General features: G+C 42.6%; 1 protein-coding gene and 1 long non-coding RNA gene across 2 annotated transcripts in view; one reads left to right on the top strand and one right to left on the bottom strand.

Moving 5' to 3' along the window:
• The window catches only part of LOC146020347 (uncharacterized), a 28,888-nt gene extending 19,596 nt beyond the window's left edge, over window positions 1–9,292 (top strand). The window contains exons 2-3 of the long non-coding RNA XR_014450770.1: window positions 6,762–6,906; window positions 9,167–9,292. This is a non-coding gene — a long non-coding RNA (uncharacterized LOC146020347). The remainder of the gene's footprint in view (window positions 1–6,761; window positions 6,907–9,166) is intronic.
• The window catches only part of TMEM114 (transmembrane protein 114), a 53,632-nt gene continuing 41,244 nt past the window's right edge, over window positions 7,199–19,586 (bottom strand). Inside the window, exons 3-4 of the mRNA XM_083153386.1 lie at window positions 16,695–16,832; window positions 7,199–9,617 (exon numbers count right to left, since the gene is read on the bottom strand). Of these exons, the coding sequence (XP_083009512.1) occupies window positions 9,388–9,617; window positions 16,695–16,832 (368 nt within the window). The 3' untranslated portion in view covers window positions 7,199–9,387. The remainder of the gene's footprint in view (window positions 9,618–16,694; window positions 16,833–19,586) is intronic.

The raw sequence follows: 19,586 nt of genomic DNA, 5'->3' as shown, positions 1-19,586 counted from the left end.
CCAGGGCAGAAGAGTCCGGTTCCGGGGCCTTGGTCCTGGTTCCGGGGCTGGTCCTGGGGTTCCGGGGCTCCTGGCGTGAAGAATCCGGGGTCCGGGATCCGTGGTAGTCCAGAGGGGTACCTAAGGAGGAGAATCCAACTCACCTGCTCCCCGGCGGCGACCTCCGGTGACAGTGCTGCTCCAGACTGGTACCCGGCTTGAAGGACTTTGCCCGGCGCTGAGATGTTTCCTCTTCGCCGTCTCTGAACAGAATGATTTCTCGGCCAATCAGGAGCCGAGAAAGTCAGCTCCTGATTGGCCAGAAATCATTCTGAATATAGACGCCGAGGGAGTAACATCTCTGCTCTGGATGCGCTGAGATGTTACTCCCTCGGCGTCTATATTCAGAATGATTAATTTAACCATTTGTTTTATTTTTTACAGCAGAACCCTGCACGGAACATTGCGATCTGTGCAGGGTTCTGGCTAATTCGCCTAACAGACCCAGGTCTGAAATTAGTGCGAAAATTAGTCACTTAAAAAATGCGATGTGCAAATGCGCATTGCATTAAATAAGCGACTTGTATACTTTTCTGTGCGAAAACATCTGGATGCGATAAAAATGCGAATTAATCTCGCATTTTTATTCACCAGACCTTAATGCACAAAATATGCGATTTCAGCCCCTATGCGCATCCCATTAAATCAACGATTTAATGGGAAAATGCGATATCGCCATTTTGTGGTCTAATTACCGCAAAATAACGATACTCGCATAGCATAGAATGTCACCCTTTATCACTTTACAGAGCTTAATAAATCTGCCCGTATGTGAGTTAAAAAACACAGGGGATGTTGACAAAGGAACATACACTGAAATGATCAACCCACAGCTCCAGTCCCCTACCTGCACACTATCCATATTTGGGCGTACCTGCTGTGCAACAGGGACCTAAGCACCCGGCAGGAGCTGTCCCACCTGAGCGTAAGATTGCTCACCATCATCTCACCGCAGTCAGCCAATGACAATTGGAGTTGATATCCTCTGGTAGCTAAATTTCTCCCCTTCCATAAAAACCCATTTATGGCCAACTAGACCCCCAAAACCGTAGAAATAAAGTTTTAAGCCCATTTCAAATAGGAAATAATGTATGGAGATGCTCAGCACAGTGTTTTGGCATCCAAAAACGTAGGGAGGAGCTTTTATCTCTCTCCATTAAAATGATAAAGATTTCACTTATAGCTGTAGCCGATACAGCACAGTACAATAAAAGCTGTTCCTGCTACTTGGTACAGTACACAAAGTGCTATTTAGTACTCAAAAAGCAAAAACTGTATGGAGATGCTAAGCACAGTTTTGGCATCTGGGAACTTAGGGATGAGCTTTTATCCCTCTCCATTATACATATAAATATATCACTTATAGCTGTAGTTATTACAGCACAGTACAATAAAAGCTGTCTGTACTACTTGGTACGCAAAGAGCTTCTTAGTACTCAAATAGGGAATACTGTATGGAGACGCTAAGCATAGTGTTTTGCATCCAGGAACTTAGGGATGAGCTGCTGCAGGTTATATAGTGCAACATGTATTATTTTGTCAGCAGTGCTGGTGTAAAAGCATGCTGCTATAGAATTGCTATAGCTTAACCCTATGGATACATTAAAATGGGCTAAACGCTTACTTTCTCTGGTTTTGGTGGTCTAATTGGCTCAAAACTGGGTTCTTATGGGTGGGGCATACCAGCACTCAGAACAGGTATTCCAGAGATGTGACCACAGCAATAAAAGCAAAGTGCCTTTATTAAGACCACAGGAAAGGTGAATGAACGGTGAATAAGTGACTTAAATACTGATGATGCAATATGCACAGAATAGCAAAAGCAGCAGGTCAAAGAGTATCACTTGGCAAAACAACAATAAAGACGGTTATAGGTGCAGTGTAGATACACTACTGATGAAATCTGTTAGTATATGTAATGAAGTTAACTGAAGTTGGTGCAGTATGTGAACACTGATGGAGTCCGTACACTACTGAGCACACTATGACAAAATCCTTCTTAGATAGACAAAACCATGTGCACTGCAGGTGGGGCAGATGTAACTTGTGCAGAGAGAATTAGATTTGGGTGGGGTTTTACTTCAAAGTGAGATCTATATTGCAGTGTAAAAATAAAGCAGACAGTATTTACCCTGCACAGAAACTAAATAACTCACCCAAATCTAATTCTCTCTGCACATGTTGCATCTGCCCCCCTGCAGTGCACATGGTTTTGTCCATCTAAGAAGGATTTTGTCAGAAAGAGTGAACTAGAATAAGGCCCTATAACACAGATGGCAGGTAATTAATGCAAGTTCCAATAACTGAAGCAAGTGATACTGACCGCAGAGGCTTTGAGGATTGCTGATGCTGGTGGTGAATCAGTGAGGGAGCTGAATTACAGATGATGGAACATCAATGATAAGTATTAATGGTGGAACATCAATAGAGCTAGATTACCTATAACGGAACACCGATGGTTAGTATCAATGGTGGAAAATCGATTTAGTGGAGTCCTCTGGAGCAAGGTACCTGGAAGCAGCTGAGAGACAGAGACTGGCTACTGGCCTCACTTACCTAGCACCTTTATAGCAGCAGGGGAGTGATGATTGACTGGGCAATTGGTACTGCTGTGAGATTTGCAGAATAGGCTGAGAAGTAACATGTGACCAGGAAGAACATGGCTACTCCCATGTTCAGGGAAGGCGATAAACGCTGTTTGTACAGTACATGCACTGCAGCCTATGGTAATGACGCAGTGACGTGCGGTGAGGTCAGTGGTTAGTGAGGCAGTGGCAGCAGCATGACTTGGTGCAGGGGAGCGGCAGGTCCTGCAATCATCAAGGGTGCCATAGCGACCGCATCCCCGGCACCTGTCGTAGTTATGCCACTGCGCTCAACCTCCACAGTCGTACCCTTATTCGCAGTACACATACACCATATGCACAGAATGACACACACTAGTAATGTCCTTATCCATATATTACCACACAATAAACCCCCTTACAAATGACACTCCTAATGAATACATTTTTACACATTACAGTATGTCACACTTTATTAATCCCATTAATACAAATAATTCCCCCATACACAGACTGTTTGCTACACATTATTAATGCTCTCTCACATAATGCACCTTACCATAAAAATTGCCTGTACACATATGCCCCACATTATTAATGCCCTTATACACATGACACATATGCCCCACATTAGTAATGACCTTATACACATGACACATATGCCCCACATTAGTAATGACCTTATACACATGACACATATGCCCCACATTAGTAATGACCTTATACACATGACACATATGCCCCACATTAGTAATGACCTTATACACATAACACATATGCCCCACATTAGTAATGACCTTATACACATAACACATATGCCCCACATTAGTAATGACCTTATACACATAACACATATGCCCCACATTAGTAATGACCTTATACACATGACACATATGCCCCACATTAGTAATGACCTTATACACATAACACATATGCCCCACATTAGTAATGACCTTATACACATAACACATATGCCCCACATTAGTAATGACCTTATACACATGACACATATGCCCCACATTAGTAATGACCTTATACACATGACACATATGCCCCACATTAGTAATGACCTTATACACATGACACATATGCCCCACATTAGTAATGACCTTATACACATGACACATATGCCCCACATTAGTAATGACCTTATACACATGACACATATGCCCCACATTAGTAATGACCTTATACACATGACACATATGCCCCACATTAGTAATGACCTTATACACATAACACATATGCCCCACATTAGTAATGACCTTATACACATAACACATATGCCCTACATTATTAAATTCTAATTTACAAATAATTTCCTTAACATATGCCCCTCATTGTTAAATTCCCTTTTACATATAATGCCCCACATAGTGCCTCTTACATTTGCCCCACATTATTAATTGCCCTTTTACACAGAATGCACCTTAAACATATCTCCTGGCCCCCACATTGTTTCAAGACTTTTCTCCCTTCCCTGAACACCGTGAACAGCACAGCATTGGTGTCAGTGACAGCTCCGGCAGGGCTGACACCATCACCCTGCATTGATCTGTGCTAACAGTGAGCATTCACCCTCCTCCCCCTGTCCGCTCCCCGGCTCTCACTCACCGGCAGCCAACTGCCAGACATAAGGCACCCGGTACCTGCATTATCAATGGCTGCTGCAATGCCGTCTCCAGCTTTGCTCCAGGCTTGGCTTCTGGGATGTCCCCTGCGGTCCCCGTGCTTCGTGAACAGCAGAGGTGCCCACAGGTTTGTGAGCTGCGTATCGCGGACATTTGGGGAGGGGGGCTGGGGTACGGAGATCCGTGCACCCGTCGGGTGGGGAAGGGGAGTTTTCAGTGGTTCTAAACATGCGTCCACCAGGGGAGGGGGGAAAAGTGGGTGTCCATGCAGCCGCCGGGTAAGGAAGGGGGTAGGGGTGTGGAGGTTTCATCGTGTGCATACCAGGTGTGTGGCCGACCAAGCAGCCGCCGGGTGGGGAAGGAGGTGGGTTGTACGGAGGTCCGTGCTCCCGCCATGCGGGGGAGGGGGTGGGTTTGCGAAAGCTAGTGGCTAGTGCAGCTGGGTAACTTCTGCTGCACTGACCAATCGCAGCTGCTTCACTGACAGCGGCTTGCTTTTAAAGGATGTCCCTGTCACTGCGGCACCGCTATAGGTGCCGCTTGTAGAGGTTTTTTTGATGGAATTTTGCAGCCTGGTGCCTGGCCCTGCCCCCTGCCCACCCCTCTTTCTTGAAACTTAACATTAACAGTCGGAGTCACTGCTCTAGGTGCCTCCGAAACAGTAAAGTAACAAATTATGGTGTAAAAATTAATATATTAATATAAAGCATATACTTGTAACACATAATATGTGTCATAAGTATATTCTTTGTATTATTTTATTATGTTTATCCCTAATGCTCTAATGACAGGGGAGGCACTGCCTCCCCTGCCTCCCCTGACTGCACGTCCCTGTAATGACGGCAGTGCGGAAGCTGCAGGAGACAGGGGCTGACAGTCAGGCGTAAAACTCACTAGCAGGATCACTATGAGCATATTCAAAATGCACTCATAATTATAAAAATGTATTCTACACATAAATCAATAGATAGAGAAGGAAATTAATCAATTTACAGATACAAAATCTTGCAATAAACAAACCAATATATATATATACTAAAAATAAAAACTGAGGTGGATCAAAAATAAAAGATAATACATAAACATAAGAAAATTATCAAAAAAACGTTTTATTTTATAAAAAAACGATGCATCGAAAAAAGTATGTATCTCCAATGGAATTTCTCATTGATATCCCCCCTGATGAGCTTATCCAGAATATAATATGTTTTTGTAGTATTAACCTGTCGAGGAATATACTGAATTCTTGCTGGTAGCTGTAATCAATTAACCACAAACCGCTGTAGGTTATGTAATATTTGCAGTGACCAACAGCTATATAGCCATCATGAGTTGAAGCAGATGTAACATAATTGATGTGAATACAGATGAGGCAGGTCCCATCTTGGCAGGGGATGGCGATGGCGACGCCAGCTGCCATCCCCCGCCAGCGCCATCTGCATAGCGGCGCTTCCAGCTGCTCCCCCGGGTCACCGCCGGCTTGTCAAAAGTGATAAAATAGAGAGTGATGAACAGCCAGCCAATCAGCTTCTGCCTGACATTTTTCAAACACAGTCTGTGACATAGCAGGTAGGAGCTGATTGGCTGGCTGTTTTTCACTCTCAATTTTATCACTTTTGAAGCTAAGTGCATATGGCCCTTTATCTGTAAATGTATTAATTTACTTCTTTATCTATTTATTTATGTGTAGAATACATTTTTATAATTGACTAAATACCTTTTGAATATGTTCATAGTGATCCTGCTTCTATTATATAAGCGCAGAATTCTTTAGAGTTTTTTGAATTTTGGTTGGTTCCTTTACAGATATTGGCCCTTATTCTGGTTGGTGCGGTCGAGCCGCATATGCGGCTCCGACCGCACCAGACGAATCCCCGCCCACCCTACGGATCGCCACGGCCGTCCGTACACGGACGGCTGGCGATCCGCATAAAAATGGTGGAGGCTACGCCTCCACCATGGTGGGAGCTGCCCCCTGCATTCGATGGTCGTCGACCATCGAAGGCAGGTCCGCACGCCGCGGCAGCTCCCGCAAGCTGAGACCACACGGACAATCGTCCGTGTGGTAGCTTGTATGGGGGCTGAAAGCTGACATCCGGCGACGTCAGCTTTCCGCCCCCATGAGTTGCGTCATGCCCTCATTAGCATGCGTACGCCCCGCGTTTGCATGGGAACGCCCATGAAACGCGGGGCGTATACATAGGGAAATGAGGGCATGAAGCCCCTCACTCCCCTATACGCCCCCTTTGCGGCGTAGTAACGTTATGTGCGGCGAATTCGCCTGCACATGCGCAGATTGACCTCTGCGCATGTGCAGACGGAAAACATCGGCGGTACGGCCGCACGCGGGCCGTACCGCGCGAATCAGAATAAGGGCCATTGTTATACACCCGCACAGGTGTATTATTGATTTCTACTGCTTTTCTTTATACAACAACATATGCTTTTTGATAGCAAGCAGTGATTTATTTATACATTTACCTATACTGTATTTAGCGCCTGAGTAGAAAGTTTTTCGTTCTGACAGTTTGGCATGACAGGCATGGGATGATGACCAGTCGCAGGAACAGCAGCACTGGGAGACTGCTGGATCACTGTGCTGCAGCCTGAGCACACACAGCGCTGATGAAAGCACGCCTTGGAGTGAGAGATACTGGTCAGACACTTAGCAGGTAAAAATATACTTAATAAGGGAACATTTTCTTTTATGAAAATAAAGTGTCATTTGTTGAGAATTGGGTACATGACGCTTGAACTGAAGTCAAGATGGATGAGTTATGCCCCTTACACATTATATTCGGCACCGCTGATATATTTAACGATAATGGCGGTGCTGCGAAATGAGTGACCCACGGGGTAAACACTGAACGGTATTGTTAATTGACCTCACTAGGACCCCAGCCTTAGTTTTGCCTTTTAAATGATTGCTACTTTAATAGATTAGACAGACCCTCCAGAATAATGTTGAGGTTTGCATCTCGCAGGCTATTGTATTTCCCCCTTGCTTTTACAGATACATCAACGTAACACAATCATCGTTGGTATTGAAATATCAAATTAACCCTTTAAGCGCCAGCTGAATTTGTCAAAATAGGCATGAACATTACCAAGCAAACATTTTTATTCCTCATAATGACCTGTAATGTTTACATTATATATATAAAATATAATCTTTTTACACAACATTTTTTATTTGAATTTATGGAACAAATGTGAGTGACGCTGGCATTTTTAGCAGAAATTTTGCACATCTCTCGCAGAGATGTTGGCAGTCAAAGGGTTAATGTAATGAACTCTATAGAATAAAGGTTCATTATTTTCCACAAATGCTGTGCATTAATGAAAAGTTTATGGAGTATCATATCTAAATCTACAATAATTGTTTAATAATGATTTTTTTTTATTATTATTGCAAAATGGGGATTATTTAAAATAAATCTAGAAACCCTATCATCTAAAATTATATTTGTTAATCATTTTCTACAAATCAAATTTTCTATAAAGTTTCATTCTTCTGTAAATTGTATGCATGATCCATTGCCATACAGATTGCTTGGCGGCTAAAAAATGCCCATCCAAAAGCTTCCAATGAAACAGCATGCTGGTGTCTTTTTTATGAAAAATGAAAAACCCTTATTTGAATATGTGAAGCAATAGTTTTCCAACAATGATTCTCTCACCATGGCCCTTATTCTGGTTGGTGCGGTCGAGCCGCATATGCGGCTGCGACCGCACCAGACGAATCCCCGCCCACCCTACGGATCGCCACGGCCGTCCGTACACGGACGGCTGGCGATCCGCATAAAAATGGTGGAGGCGTACGCCTCCACCATGGTGGGAGCTGCCCCCTGCATTCGATGGTCGTCGACCATCGAAGGCAGGTCCGCACGCCGCGGCAGCTCCCGCAAGCTGAGACCACACGGACAATCGTCCGTGTGGTAGCTTGTATGGGGGCTGAAAGCTGACATCCGGCGACGTCAGCTTTCCGCCCCCATGAGTTGCGTCATGGCCTCATTACCATGCGTACGCCCCGCGTTTGCATGGGAACGCCCATGAAACGCGGGGCGTACACATAGGGAAATGAGGGCATGATGCCTCTCACGCCCCTATACGCCCCCTTTGCGGCGGACGAAATACGTCTGCGGCGAAGGGGGCTGCACATGCGCAGATTCACCTCTGCGCATGTGCAGAGTAAAAACATCGGCGGTACGGCCGCACGCGGGCCGTACCGATCCGATTAGAATAAGGGCCCATGTTTTATGCACAGCCAGGTAATATTTAAAAAATGTTTGCTACATTCATGTATCACATAATTAAATCACGACTACACAGCTGTTTAATCATTATGAGAATGACTAAAATGCCTTAGCAGGCTTGTATTAAGACATACTGATCTGCTGATCCATAACTTGCACTGTTGAGATGTAACATTACCATTAAACAGGTTATTTTAGAAAGATGATTTACAGCAAAGATAGTACGTATTAATAAACCAATAGCTCACAACGGACTAATACAGGCACAAAATAAATATTTCATATCTCTATTCACAATCCTTCATGTAGAGCCTAAACCTTTATTTTGTGGTGTAATGATGACTTCCAATTACTGTATCAAGAAGGCTTTTCCTTATGACAGCTGTCCCCATAGCAACTGCGTATACAAACCCGTAGTTTTTTTAGCAGAGATTGCTATTTTTTTTCTTTGAACCACTAGATTTACTGTACTATATGCCAAGAAAAGTGTACAATATACCACTTATGCACATAATTTAGATGACCAGATGGTAACATGAAGAGGAATAATGATGACTTATAAATACATTAACACTGCTGATAACAATGCTTAAATTAATCTCTACTGTATGAAAATCCCAAACAATACAAAAAGTCAATGGTCTTCTCTGAGTAACTGTTTATAGCTGTTCTACAGGAATGAAGAACTGTATGTAAATCTCAATGTGAGGCACGCAGATGTAAAATTGAATTATCTTGCTGAAGTTCTCGGAACAGACCATAACTTGTATTCCAAATGTCATCTTGAATCATTTCATTAAAGGTAACAGAATATGCTATATATGATTCTCTTCATCTTGTTCTTCATATATGCACATATATCAATCAGTAGACAATCAGTATAGAAATGTACATTGTTTATATAACTTGATCTCGAGTTCGTTTGAGGCCAGTAACTCTGGCAGCCAAGAGAAAGGCCATCCCAGTGAGAACTTCCGTGATAAAGGATATCCATGCCAAAGCCAATGACCATCCAAACCGTATTTCAATTTCAGAAAGAATTTCACTACCTACAGAGTACAGTGCGTAGTTAAATGCTGCAGCTGAATAGGCAATATAGATGCTGATTCCAGTGAGAGTCACCAATGCTGAAATGAAAAGAAAAAATAGCTTTATTTAGCGTATTAGAACAAAAATATGAAAATCACAAAAAAATTCATAAATATGATTAAAAAAAATGTGGGTTAACACTTTTGAAGAGAAAAGGACAAAACAACAATAATCCAATAAACCGCATGTCATTGAAAGTAAAAAAAAAAAACTCATAAATCTTATGCATATCTAGTTATATCTTTATGCCATGATACAGTATATAGAATAAATGGTAACTGTCAATTCTGAAAGTTCTGACATGATAAAGAATATAGGTCTACCATTCTCCATTATCCCCAATTTGGCTAGATACAGCAAATAAAATCATCTGTCCCATTCCATCAACAGTTTACAAACAGAGGAAAACTCATTCCTTTTTTGGGAAACCAGAACTGATAAATAATAAAAAATCAAGACTTTGTGACCCTCAACTGTGAGAGATTGTGCTGATTCTAAAATCTAAGAATTGAGCAATGGTCTAGGTCTCTTGTCTCTCAGGGCCCAACCTATGCACCCTCTAAACCTGTGGGACAGCATTGGGATCAAATATGCCCAGGTCAGTAGGAATCTTAACACTAATACATCTTTCACGGCGAATTTGTGCTATTTTCGCTTTGGAAGGTGATTTTTTGGGTCAGAAAGTGAATCACCCTATACAACGTGCATTTCTCGCCGTCTTTCTAAGTGATTTTTACTGTTTGTCACCGTGTAGCAAATCGCCATCTTTTTATGGTGCAGTGGAAAGTGAACTTTTAAAATAAAGTTGTTGTTGTTTTACATTTGGTGTCAAAATATCAGGAATTTTATTCTGAGAAGGGGCATGTTATTTTTATTCATGTGCTTATAGCACATGAATATATATTTAATTAAAAAAATATATATTTTTACACAGAGCAGCCAGCAGGGGGCCGGGAGCCGAGAGCCACTCATTAGATATTCATATATTCACTGCACCCGATCATTACATATGCACGATCGGGTGCAGTGAATACCTGGTCCCTTGTTGGCTCTCCCGGGGGGCAGCCTGTGCTGCCTGGTACATACGTTCTGGGGCAGGCAGGGAGACTTCCATCTCCCTGCCTGCCACCGTCCTCAGGCTCCCTGCGGCGGTTCACACTCGCCGTCAGGGGCAGCGAGCCCCTGCGACATTGAATAGGGGGGACAGCGAGGCTCCGGAACACAGCGGGCAGTGGCGAGTGTGCAGCGAATCCTAAACAGGATTCGCTGCACGCCGTCAATATTCTCATTGAATACGGCCCTTTATATCGCTGTTCTCCAAATCATCTATTTTGGCCATGAGGAATTGTATAATCTGTTCCCTGTGGTCCATTGTAGGGACTGAACTTATTCCTCACTAAGCCGTTGTTCTATTATATACCTGTGTGGTATATAATGAAGAATATAATTATGTATAAAAAAAGAGGCAGGCATTCTTTCCCATATCAGGATTACTGGACAATATGCCACAATGACAGAACATCAAGGAAAGATTACACAAAATTACATAATTGGTAAGAAAATAAATCTGAAGTCAAACAGATAACATACACAAATACCAGAGAAAAGAAGACTCAGTTTGGGGGGCACAGAAATACTGTAAATATGTGGTAATGACAGTTATGTAAAACAACATTTAACACATTTCATTGATTTTTATTTATTTATTTATTTCATTGAGTTCCTGGACCTATTTTTCCAGAAAAATAATACTGATTATAGCACAAGCGTTTGTAATAAACAAAGATTCAGTAAGTGTTTATAATGACTTTCCTTGTTTTGATTAAATAATCAGACGTATTTGTAGTGCATGATAGAAATTAAGTAAAGAGCTGCATGTATGTTTTCCTGTCCAGTTTCTGCCTTCCTCTCATCACATATCAGCAGATGAGGGATGAAAGCACCAGGAAGACACACAGGATCTGAAGTGCAGGAGGACAGAAAGCAGGAGACTCCCAATTTTTTCCATTGTAGTTTATTGTTCATACTATATTTCATTTTATTTTGGAAATAGAAAAGTGTTGCAATCCCTATACAACATAGTGATATGTAAATAGAAAGGAGATTTTGTGCTCATACGCATACATTTTAATTAAAATATACTGTAAAAAAATATAGATCTATTATTATTCTTTCTTTATGTATTTTTTCTGTAAGACAGCAAGTAGAGTAACATAATTTATCTTCCGCATAACATAATAAAAACTGCCAACCATAAGCCACAACTAAGTTATTGACACTAATGCATGTTTTGTCACTGATCTTACAAGAAAATTAGACTGGTGATTTTGCTATAATACATTCACCTCAGAATTAGTATAGTATATTCTATGCTGTTTGATTTATGGATGTACTTTATGTGATCATAATTCATTTTCCATCCATTTATGGAACTGCAAGAGAGCTATATTTGTGCTTTGTTGTTATGTGTTGAAAGAAGCATTAAAATATAACATTTATTCACAATCATAGCTAGTTTAGTTTTGCAGTAAACTAGAATGCATTAATAAGGATGATTTAGACACAATAGTTATTTATGCCCGTTCTCATCTGTACCTGTGGCAATTGCATTTTTATTGCGCCTGAAATCTGTATGCTCAAACATTTTCAGCATCATTTTAGTAGTAGTGACTGACCACCATAATAGTAGCCAGCTGATTAGCACATTTAGCTGGGATAAAAATCATTTCCAATATTCTTCCAATGGTTGAGCAATTCAAAATATGTTACCACTAAAATTCTATCAAAGTACAGGATAAGTCACATGCACACAAGTGCTGGAATCTCTTGTGGTTTATACAGATGTAGCCACACTCGTCGTGGCAGTGATATGGCCGCTTGTGCCTATTTGGTGCCAGCACCGGCCAATGTATTCCAATGAGTTTCTGGGTGCGACTATGACAAAGAAGTGTAGTGGTGGGTGCGCACATTTCTCCATAAATGTCGCTCCTGTAACATGGTGGAGGTGTGATGTACATGTGTACACACTGTAGCTAGATGCAAGTAAAGCATTGGACACAACCTCACAATGTGTAACCTGTGCACATGCTTCTGAGAGACACTACGAATATGTAACAATAATTACCACTGGGGACATATATTAAAATTGTACATGTTTCGGTGAGTTGTGTGTATGTCGATATCAGTTACTGGAACGAAAGATGGAATCGGTACATCTGTCAGACCAGACTTAGGTCTACAGTCATTAGGTCGACCCAGGAAGGTCGACTGGCCCCAAGGTCGACAGGGTTAAAGGTCGACATGGGTCAAGGTCTGCCTGACTTAAGGTTGACATGGGCCAAGGTTGACATGGGTTTAGGTCGACAGTCAATAGGTAAACAAGTATGGCCAAATACTTTTTTCCATATACTGTAGTGTATTTTCTTAGAGAGCAGCTTGGTAGAGGCTATGGTATTTTCAAGATTTAATTGAATGACCTCAGAGAGGTGCACTTAGTTAAGGCAATACCACCATGATCGAATGCATTCCAGATTGCTAAATTTAACCAGCTTTAAATGGTTGTCAAAAACAGTATATCAGTTGTATTCAAAACTATGGAACACCTTACTAAACATTAGGGATGTATGCTGACCCCTGTGTGTTCGTTTTTGTTTTTCATCTGAATGAACTTTGTGTTTTGGTGTTGGCTTTGGTTTTGCCACATGTTTTGATTTTGGATCTGTATTTTTATTTTTTTAACCAATAATGTTTTCATTATTCAAGAGGCAGAGCTGTAACTAAGGGGTTTATTCTAGTTCATTCTTTCTGACAAAATCCTTCTTAGATGGACAAAACCATGTGCACTGCAGGGGGGCAGATGTAACATGTGCAGAGAGAATTAGATTTGGGTGAGTTTTTTTGTTTCTGTGCAGGGAAAATACTGACTGCATGATTTTACACTGCAATATAGATCTCACTTTGAAGAAAAACCCCACCCAAATCTAATTCTCTCTGCACAAGTTACATCTGCCCCACCCGCAGTGCACATGGTTTTGTCCATCTAAAGGTGCGTACACACAGGGGTGATTTTGTGCAAAATCGCGGGAAATATGGTCGCTGAGCGACCATATTGCCCGCAATGGGAGTGTGCACCGGCGATATATCGCCGGGTGCGCGCTCCCGTTTTTGCCCCTGTGGTGATCGCTGGTCACAGGAACATGCTCCTGCGACCAGCTGATTACCACTGCCGGGCTTCCCCCGGCAGTTTCTTTTTCATCAGCGACCTTCTCTGGTCGCTGATGTATTTAGAAACTGAGCAATATATTGCTCAGCCATATATTGCTCAGCAATATATGGCTGAGCAATATATCTCCCCTGTGTGTACACAGCATAAGAAGGATTTTGTCAGAAAGAATGAACTAGAATAACCCCCTAAATCTTTTGGTGCCATGTTCCATGAAAGAGAATTGGCACCCCTATACATACAATTTTAAATTATGGAGGAGTAAGGTGCATGCCCTTGTATGTAAAGGGCATGGCAAAAATGATCCCAGAGAAGGCACGTGCTGTGATGCTCCTTCCCACAATTCATAAATATGAAACAATTCACTGGGGTACAAAACTCAGAAGGAGTGCAAACAATAATATTTGTCACTACTTTTTCACAAATGTCCACTGACATTGTGGGGTATAACAGTGCTTACAGTATATGTATGCAACCAAACACTGTGGCGTACAACAGAAACAATTTGTACTGTGCATATTTTTTTTTACTTTTTATAACTTAATAAAACTTTTTCACAAATGACACTGCAGAGTCACACTGCTTATATGTGGGATATACTGACACAACTACACACAGCAACAGCCACTAAGTAAGTAATATTGGGCCCCAGTCCATCCTGTGATCATGGGACTAAACTCTATAGCCACTAGCCACACCCACAGCTTCAGCAACATCTTATGCTGCACACACAGTTTAAATTGAGTGAGGCAAATAGGAAACTCATGCTCTTCACAGTCATTTCCCCCAGCTTATAAACTGTACCATGGTCTGTAGTTTAATCCATTCATTTAGACCTTCTGCACTGTTTCTGAGACTGATGTCATATCTAAACATTTTAGAAAGAACAACACCATTATGCTAGGGCAGATTTGGGTAGATCATTTCAATGCACTCTTCATTGGGCACTATTTGGATATTTGGATGGACAGCCTATTGTCCCTAAACAAAGTAAGAATCTTGTCACACACCTTTTAGATGTTGGCAGAACGGCTATTTTACAACAATGAATTAATGATTCCGCACTCACTATTTCTATTTTTTATTTTGCTCTTACTGTCCCCTTTTTTTCTTCATTGATGGAATAGATCTGTTTATGGATGAATTGACGACTCTGGAGTTCGGTTAGGCATTTGTCTCTTTTTCTTTGTTATCTTATTAAGTTTTTTGTTCTCTATCGGATAATGAGGGTTTGCTATCTCTGTATCTTTATCTTATACTATAGCAATATTTCATATTTATATGGGAGAATAGGCTAATATATCTCTGCCGGAGATCCTTAAGGATATTTATTTTTTATTTTGTGTTTTCAAGACTAATATGTTAAGTTCATCTGAAGAATCCCCTGCCCTTATTCGAGTATTTGTTATGTCTGGTAGGTTTACGGTTTAAATGAAAATTTAAAAAAATGTTTTGTACCTGTCTTTGGTATCTTTACTGAAGAGATTTTTTTTTTTGAGGTTCAATAAAATATAAATTGGAAACAAAAATCCATGAATTTAAAGTTTAGAACGTTATTGAACAAAGTATTTCTTTACTTCTTATTTAGCTATTCATAGCAGAACTATTGCTTTAAAAATAATGTAATTTGAAAATATTAGCAAATGTATTACTTTTTTAAGGAAACATTACTAAGGGGGGGGAGGGGGCGATTCAGACATGTGGTCCGAATTCGCTCCCCCTGGTCTATGGCAGGGATCTGCGCCTGCGTGTGCACGATTATGCGCATGTGCAAACCCCCACAGCAAGCGCCTTTTGTAGGATTTTCAGTCACAGGCAGTTCCAACAGGCTCACTAGCATCTCATGGATGTGCCCACAAACAAAGTGCCCCTGCCTGCTCGGGGTGGGCTGCTGATGTCACATGACTTCAGCATCCGCCCCAATTTCGGCTGATAAAAGTAAGTACAAATTTACTTTTATCTGCAAAGGGAGGAAAAATCATTCGATGGTGAGGGAACATCAAATTATTTTTCCTCTGTGAGTTCGCATGCGAGCGGAAGTGTTACCATACACATCCGCTCGCATGGTATTGTGGGTATTCGGTCGGCAGGGGGCGTGCATTAGGTGGGGCAGCATTTATGGGCCCTAAAATTTTCAATAAAAATACAAGATTTACAAGAGACATGGATATAAGCATAATGTTACTGACATGATTAACACCGAATGCAGCACAAGCTCCCTATTGTACATATATACCACCACAGTCAGTGGCGTAACTATCTATTTTGCGCCCCCTCGCCGCAAATTTTTGGGCGCCCCCACTCCCCCTCCCCTCGGCGCCCCCCACTGCTGTCTCTGCCGGTACCTGCCTGCCGTGCCCGGTGCCGTCACAGTCCTGTCTCTCCCAGCGCTGGCTAGTGGCTTCTGCTGCTATAATGAAAAGTCTCTTAGAAAATGGCTGCCCCCATACTGCAGACAGAAAACTGTCTGCAGTATGGGGGCAGCCATTTTCTAAGTGTCCGTTTTTATTATAGCAGCAGGAGCCACTAGCCAGCGCTGGGAGAGACGGGACCGTGACGGCACCGGGCACGGCAGGCAGGTACCGGCAGAGACAGCAGCAGGTAACTATAGCCCCGCAGACCCCCGGCGCCCAAACTTTCTCTGCGCCTCCCCGCCACCACGGGGGCTGCGGAGCTATAGTTACGCCACTGACAACAGTATTTACATAAAAGACAGCAATATGCATTCGTTTGCGATGTATTGCAGAGTATATTACTAATGGTGCTCTTATTTGAAGTTCAATGTCTAAAAGAAAAGCATACATATAAATACATGTAAAGGAATATTAAATACATGGATACAATGGAAATGTGAAGATGTTATATTTCCTCTAAAAATGAATATATACATTACCTCCAAATAGAAAAAGCATTCCCGCCAAGAGCAGCAGCATGTATGCCCTTGCAAGTATACTAACAAATCCCGTCATTCCTCCAAATATCATCAGAATCAGGCTGAGAGGTAGTAAGATCACTAGAGTCCCATGCATACCTGCAAAATAATGTCACTGCTGTGAAACTGAAGCTTTGCTTTCAAGAAATGACCATGTAACATGTATTATCAGCATGGCACATTACTATGTACTTTACATATCTCTGACACTGCATACCGCAATTGGATGGACAAAAATGCATCTCATTTGCTTTAAATATAAATAATGTTTTATAATAGCCAATGCTTTATACACAGGGCTTAAAGTGGTCATGCAGAGGTGGGGGAACTCATTTCTCGATGCCACCTAATTACCCCCCCCCCCCCAATTAGACAGAGGCAGGGCCGGTGGTAGAGTTTTTGGCACCCCCCAGCAAACTAGAATGCTTTTCTGTGAGAATTACTGTGCCGGCCAATGTGGAGGTTAAAATGTTCCACCTCACCATTGGAGGAGGTGGAACTCAGTACCACCCTGTTCCCCCACACTTTAACCAAACTACTTTGTAGAAGTGTATTATTCACTTATATACATTCCACTCAAAACTCAAATGGTAAAACAGTTATTAAAAAACTGTGCATGAATAATGTGAAAGGAAAGTTTTATAATGTGTTTTTCTGAAGTTAATATTGTATTTTAGATTTATTGAACACTTAAGGCCCATACACACTGGGTGACTTTGAGCTGAAAGCTGCTCAAAACAGCCTGTTTGAGCGGCTTTCAGCTCAAAGCCGCCCAGTGTGTATGCCCTAGCGATGAGCTGTGAGAGCTGCTGCGTGCTCCCGCATCATCGCCGGGGTTATACCAGCAGATGAGCGGCGTTGAGGACTGCTTTGCATAACTCTGCGCTATGCAATGCTGTCCTCCCCCCCATAGGCGAATCTAGGGGGTGGTCCGGGGGTGCACAGGAACACCCATTAGCCCATTTTGTAACTGAGGGATGGGGCTTTCCAACGAGACCAGTCCCGTGTCTCTAGCTCCCTGGGAACCGGAGATACTGCCAGGCAAAGCTGGAACATTTTCGCTATAGGATAACATGGGACCCTCTAATTCCGACCCCCACCCAGTTCAACGGCTGCCAGTTCCCCCTTCGGCATCACTGAAGCTCGAGGTTGATCTCAGTCGAATCCAAATTGCTGGGCCTTCAATCTGATACCAGGCTGGTTCCATATGGGTTAATTGGTTCCAGGGATATTGAGGGTAAACCGTTTTTTTTTTTCATTTCTTAAATGTAATTTCATGACTGTTTATGTTCTTTGAGGGCAGATTTCTCTGGAACCAAACAGCCCAGTTTCACGGGACCAAAATCATTCAAAGCCAACTCAAAAGTTCTTCAATATGATACTGGTCTTATGTAAATGGGTCAGTTGGTTCTGAAGATATAGCTGGTTGGTTAAAGGGGGGTAGGAAGAGGGGAGTGGTTGTCTCTCCCCCTCACACCAGAAAATGCAGGGACTAGGCTGGTGTATAAGGGGTCAGCCTTGGAATGTCCCTGCATGATCCTGGGACCATATTCCCGGGTAAATCCCTGCATTTTCTGTTGTGAAAGGGGTATTATTTCAAACAGCCGTGACCTGCAGTGCTCTGAATACAGCCGGGCAGCCCCCTGCTCTCTGCCCAGCTGTCAATGAATGTCACCCCTGCAGCTTCCGCTCCAATTCTTTTCCCCGCTTTCACCTCAGCCCGCCCCCCCTTTAATCATGTGGTGCCGGCGCCCGGCATGCTCCCCCGACGTCACGCACAGCAACAGCGTGCACAATATTTCAAATGTCCACTCGGCTAGAGGGGACACCAGGAGGGGAGTGGGAGCGTGCGCTGCGCTCTGCTCCTCTCCCCATAGAAGCAGCTGCACCGCTCTCCATCTCTCCCTGCAGCAGCAGCGAAGGCTCATATAAAAATTTACAGTAAGTGGCACTTTTGGGGGCATTGCTTAAGGGACGCTACAAGTGGCGGTATGTGGGGGGCATTACGCATAATGTGTGGCTTAATGTGTAAGGGGCATTAAGGTGTGCAGCATCATGTGTAAGCAGCATTATGTGTGCAGCATCATGTGTAAGGGACATTATGTGTGCAGCATCATGTTTAATGGGTACTATAGTGTGCGCCATCATGTGTAATGGGTACTATGGTGTGCGGTATCATGAGTAATGGGTACTATTGTGTGCGGCATCATGTGTAATGGGTACTATGGTGTGCGGCGTCATGTGTAATGGTTACTATGGTGCCATCAAGCAAGAACCCCCTAGCAATGAGCACGTAGGTAAGCAGCACTTATGTGGCAAATATGTAATGGGCATTACGGTTTGTTATATAGTATGTAATGGGCATCATGATGTGTGGCACAATGTGTAATGGGCATTATGGTGTGTGGCCTTATGTGTAATTGGCATTACGGCGTGTGGCTTTATGTGTAATGGGTATTACGGAGTTTGCTAAAATGTGTAATGGGCATTACTGTGTATGGTCTAAAGTGTAATACCACACCCTTTTTGTGATGACCTGCCTCCTTCCCATGAGGCCACGCCCCCTTTTTGGTGCGAGGCTGCGCCGCGCAAAGGTCCCCCTGCTGTTATGTCTAGATCTAGGACTACCCATTACCATAATTCTAGATTCGCCTATGCTCCCCCTCCATCGGCGCCGGGCAGGGGGAGAGCCGCTCAGAATGTATGCATCATTAGGTATAATTTAAAAAAGGGGTTTTAATTTAAGCGTGATTTGGAGACTTTTTTTTAATCCTCTGCATTCCACTGAATCCACTCAAAAGGCCCATACACACTAGAAGATTTTCATTTCCAAAGACTTTGCCAAAATCTATG

This window comes from Crinia signifera, chromosome 7 (assembly GCF_055691185.1).
Source record: "Crinia signifera chromosome 7, ASM5569118v1, whole genome shotgun sequence".
In the NCBI taxonomy this organism is placed as follows: domain Eukaryota; kingdom Metazoa; phylum Chordata; class Amphibia; order Anura; family Myobatrachidae; genus Crinia; species Crinia signifera.
The sequence above is the reverse complement of the archived record's forward strand: the minus strand, read 5'-3'. Positions and strand labels throughout refer to the sequence as shown.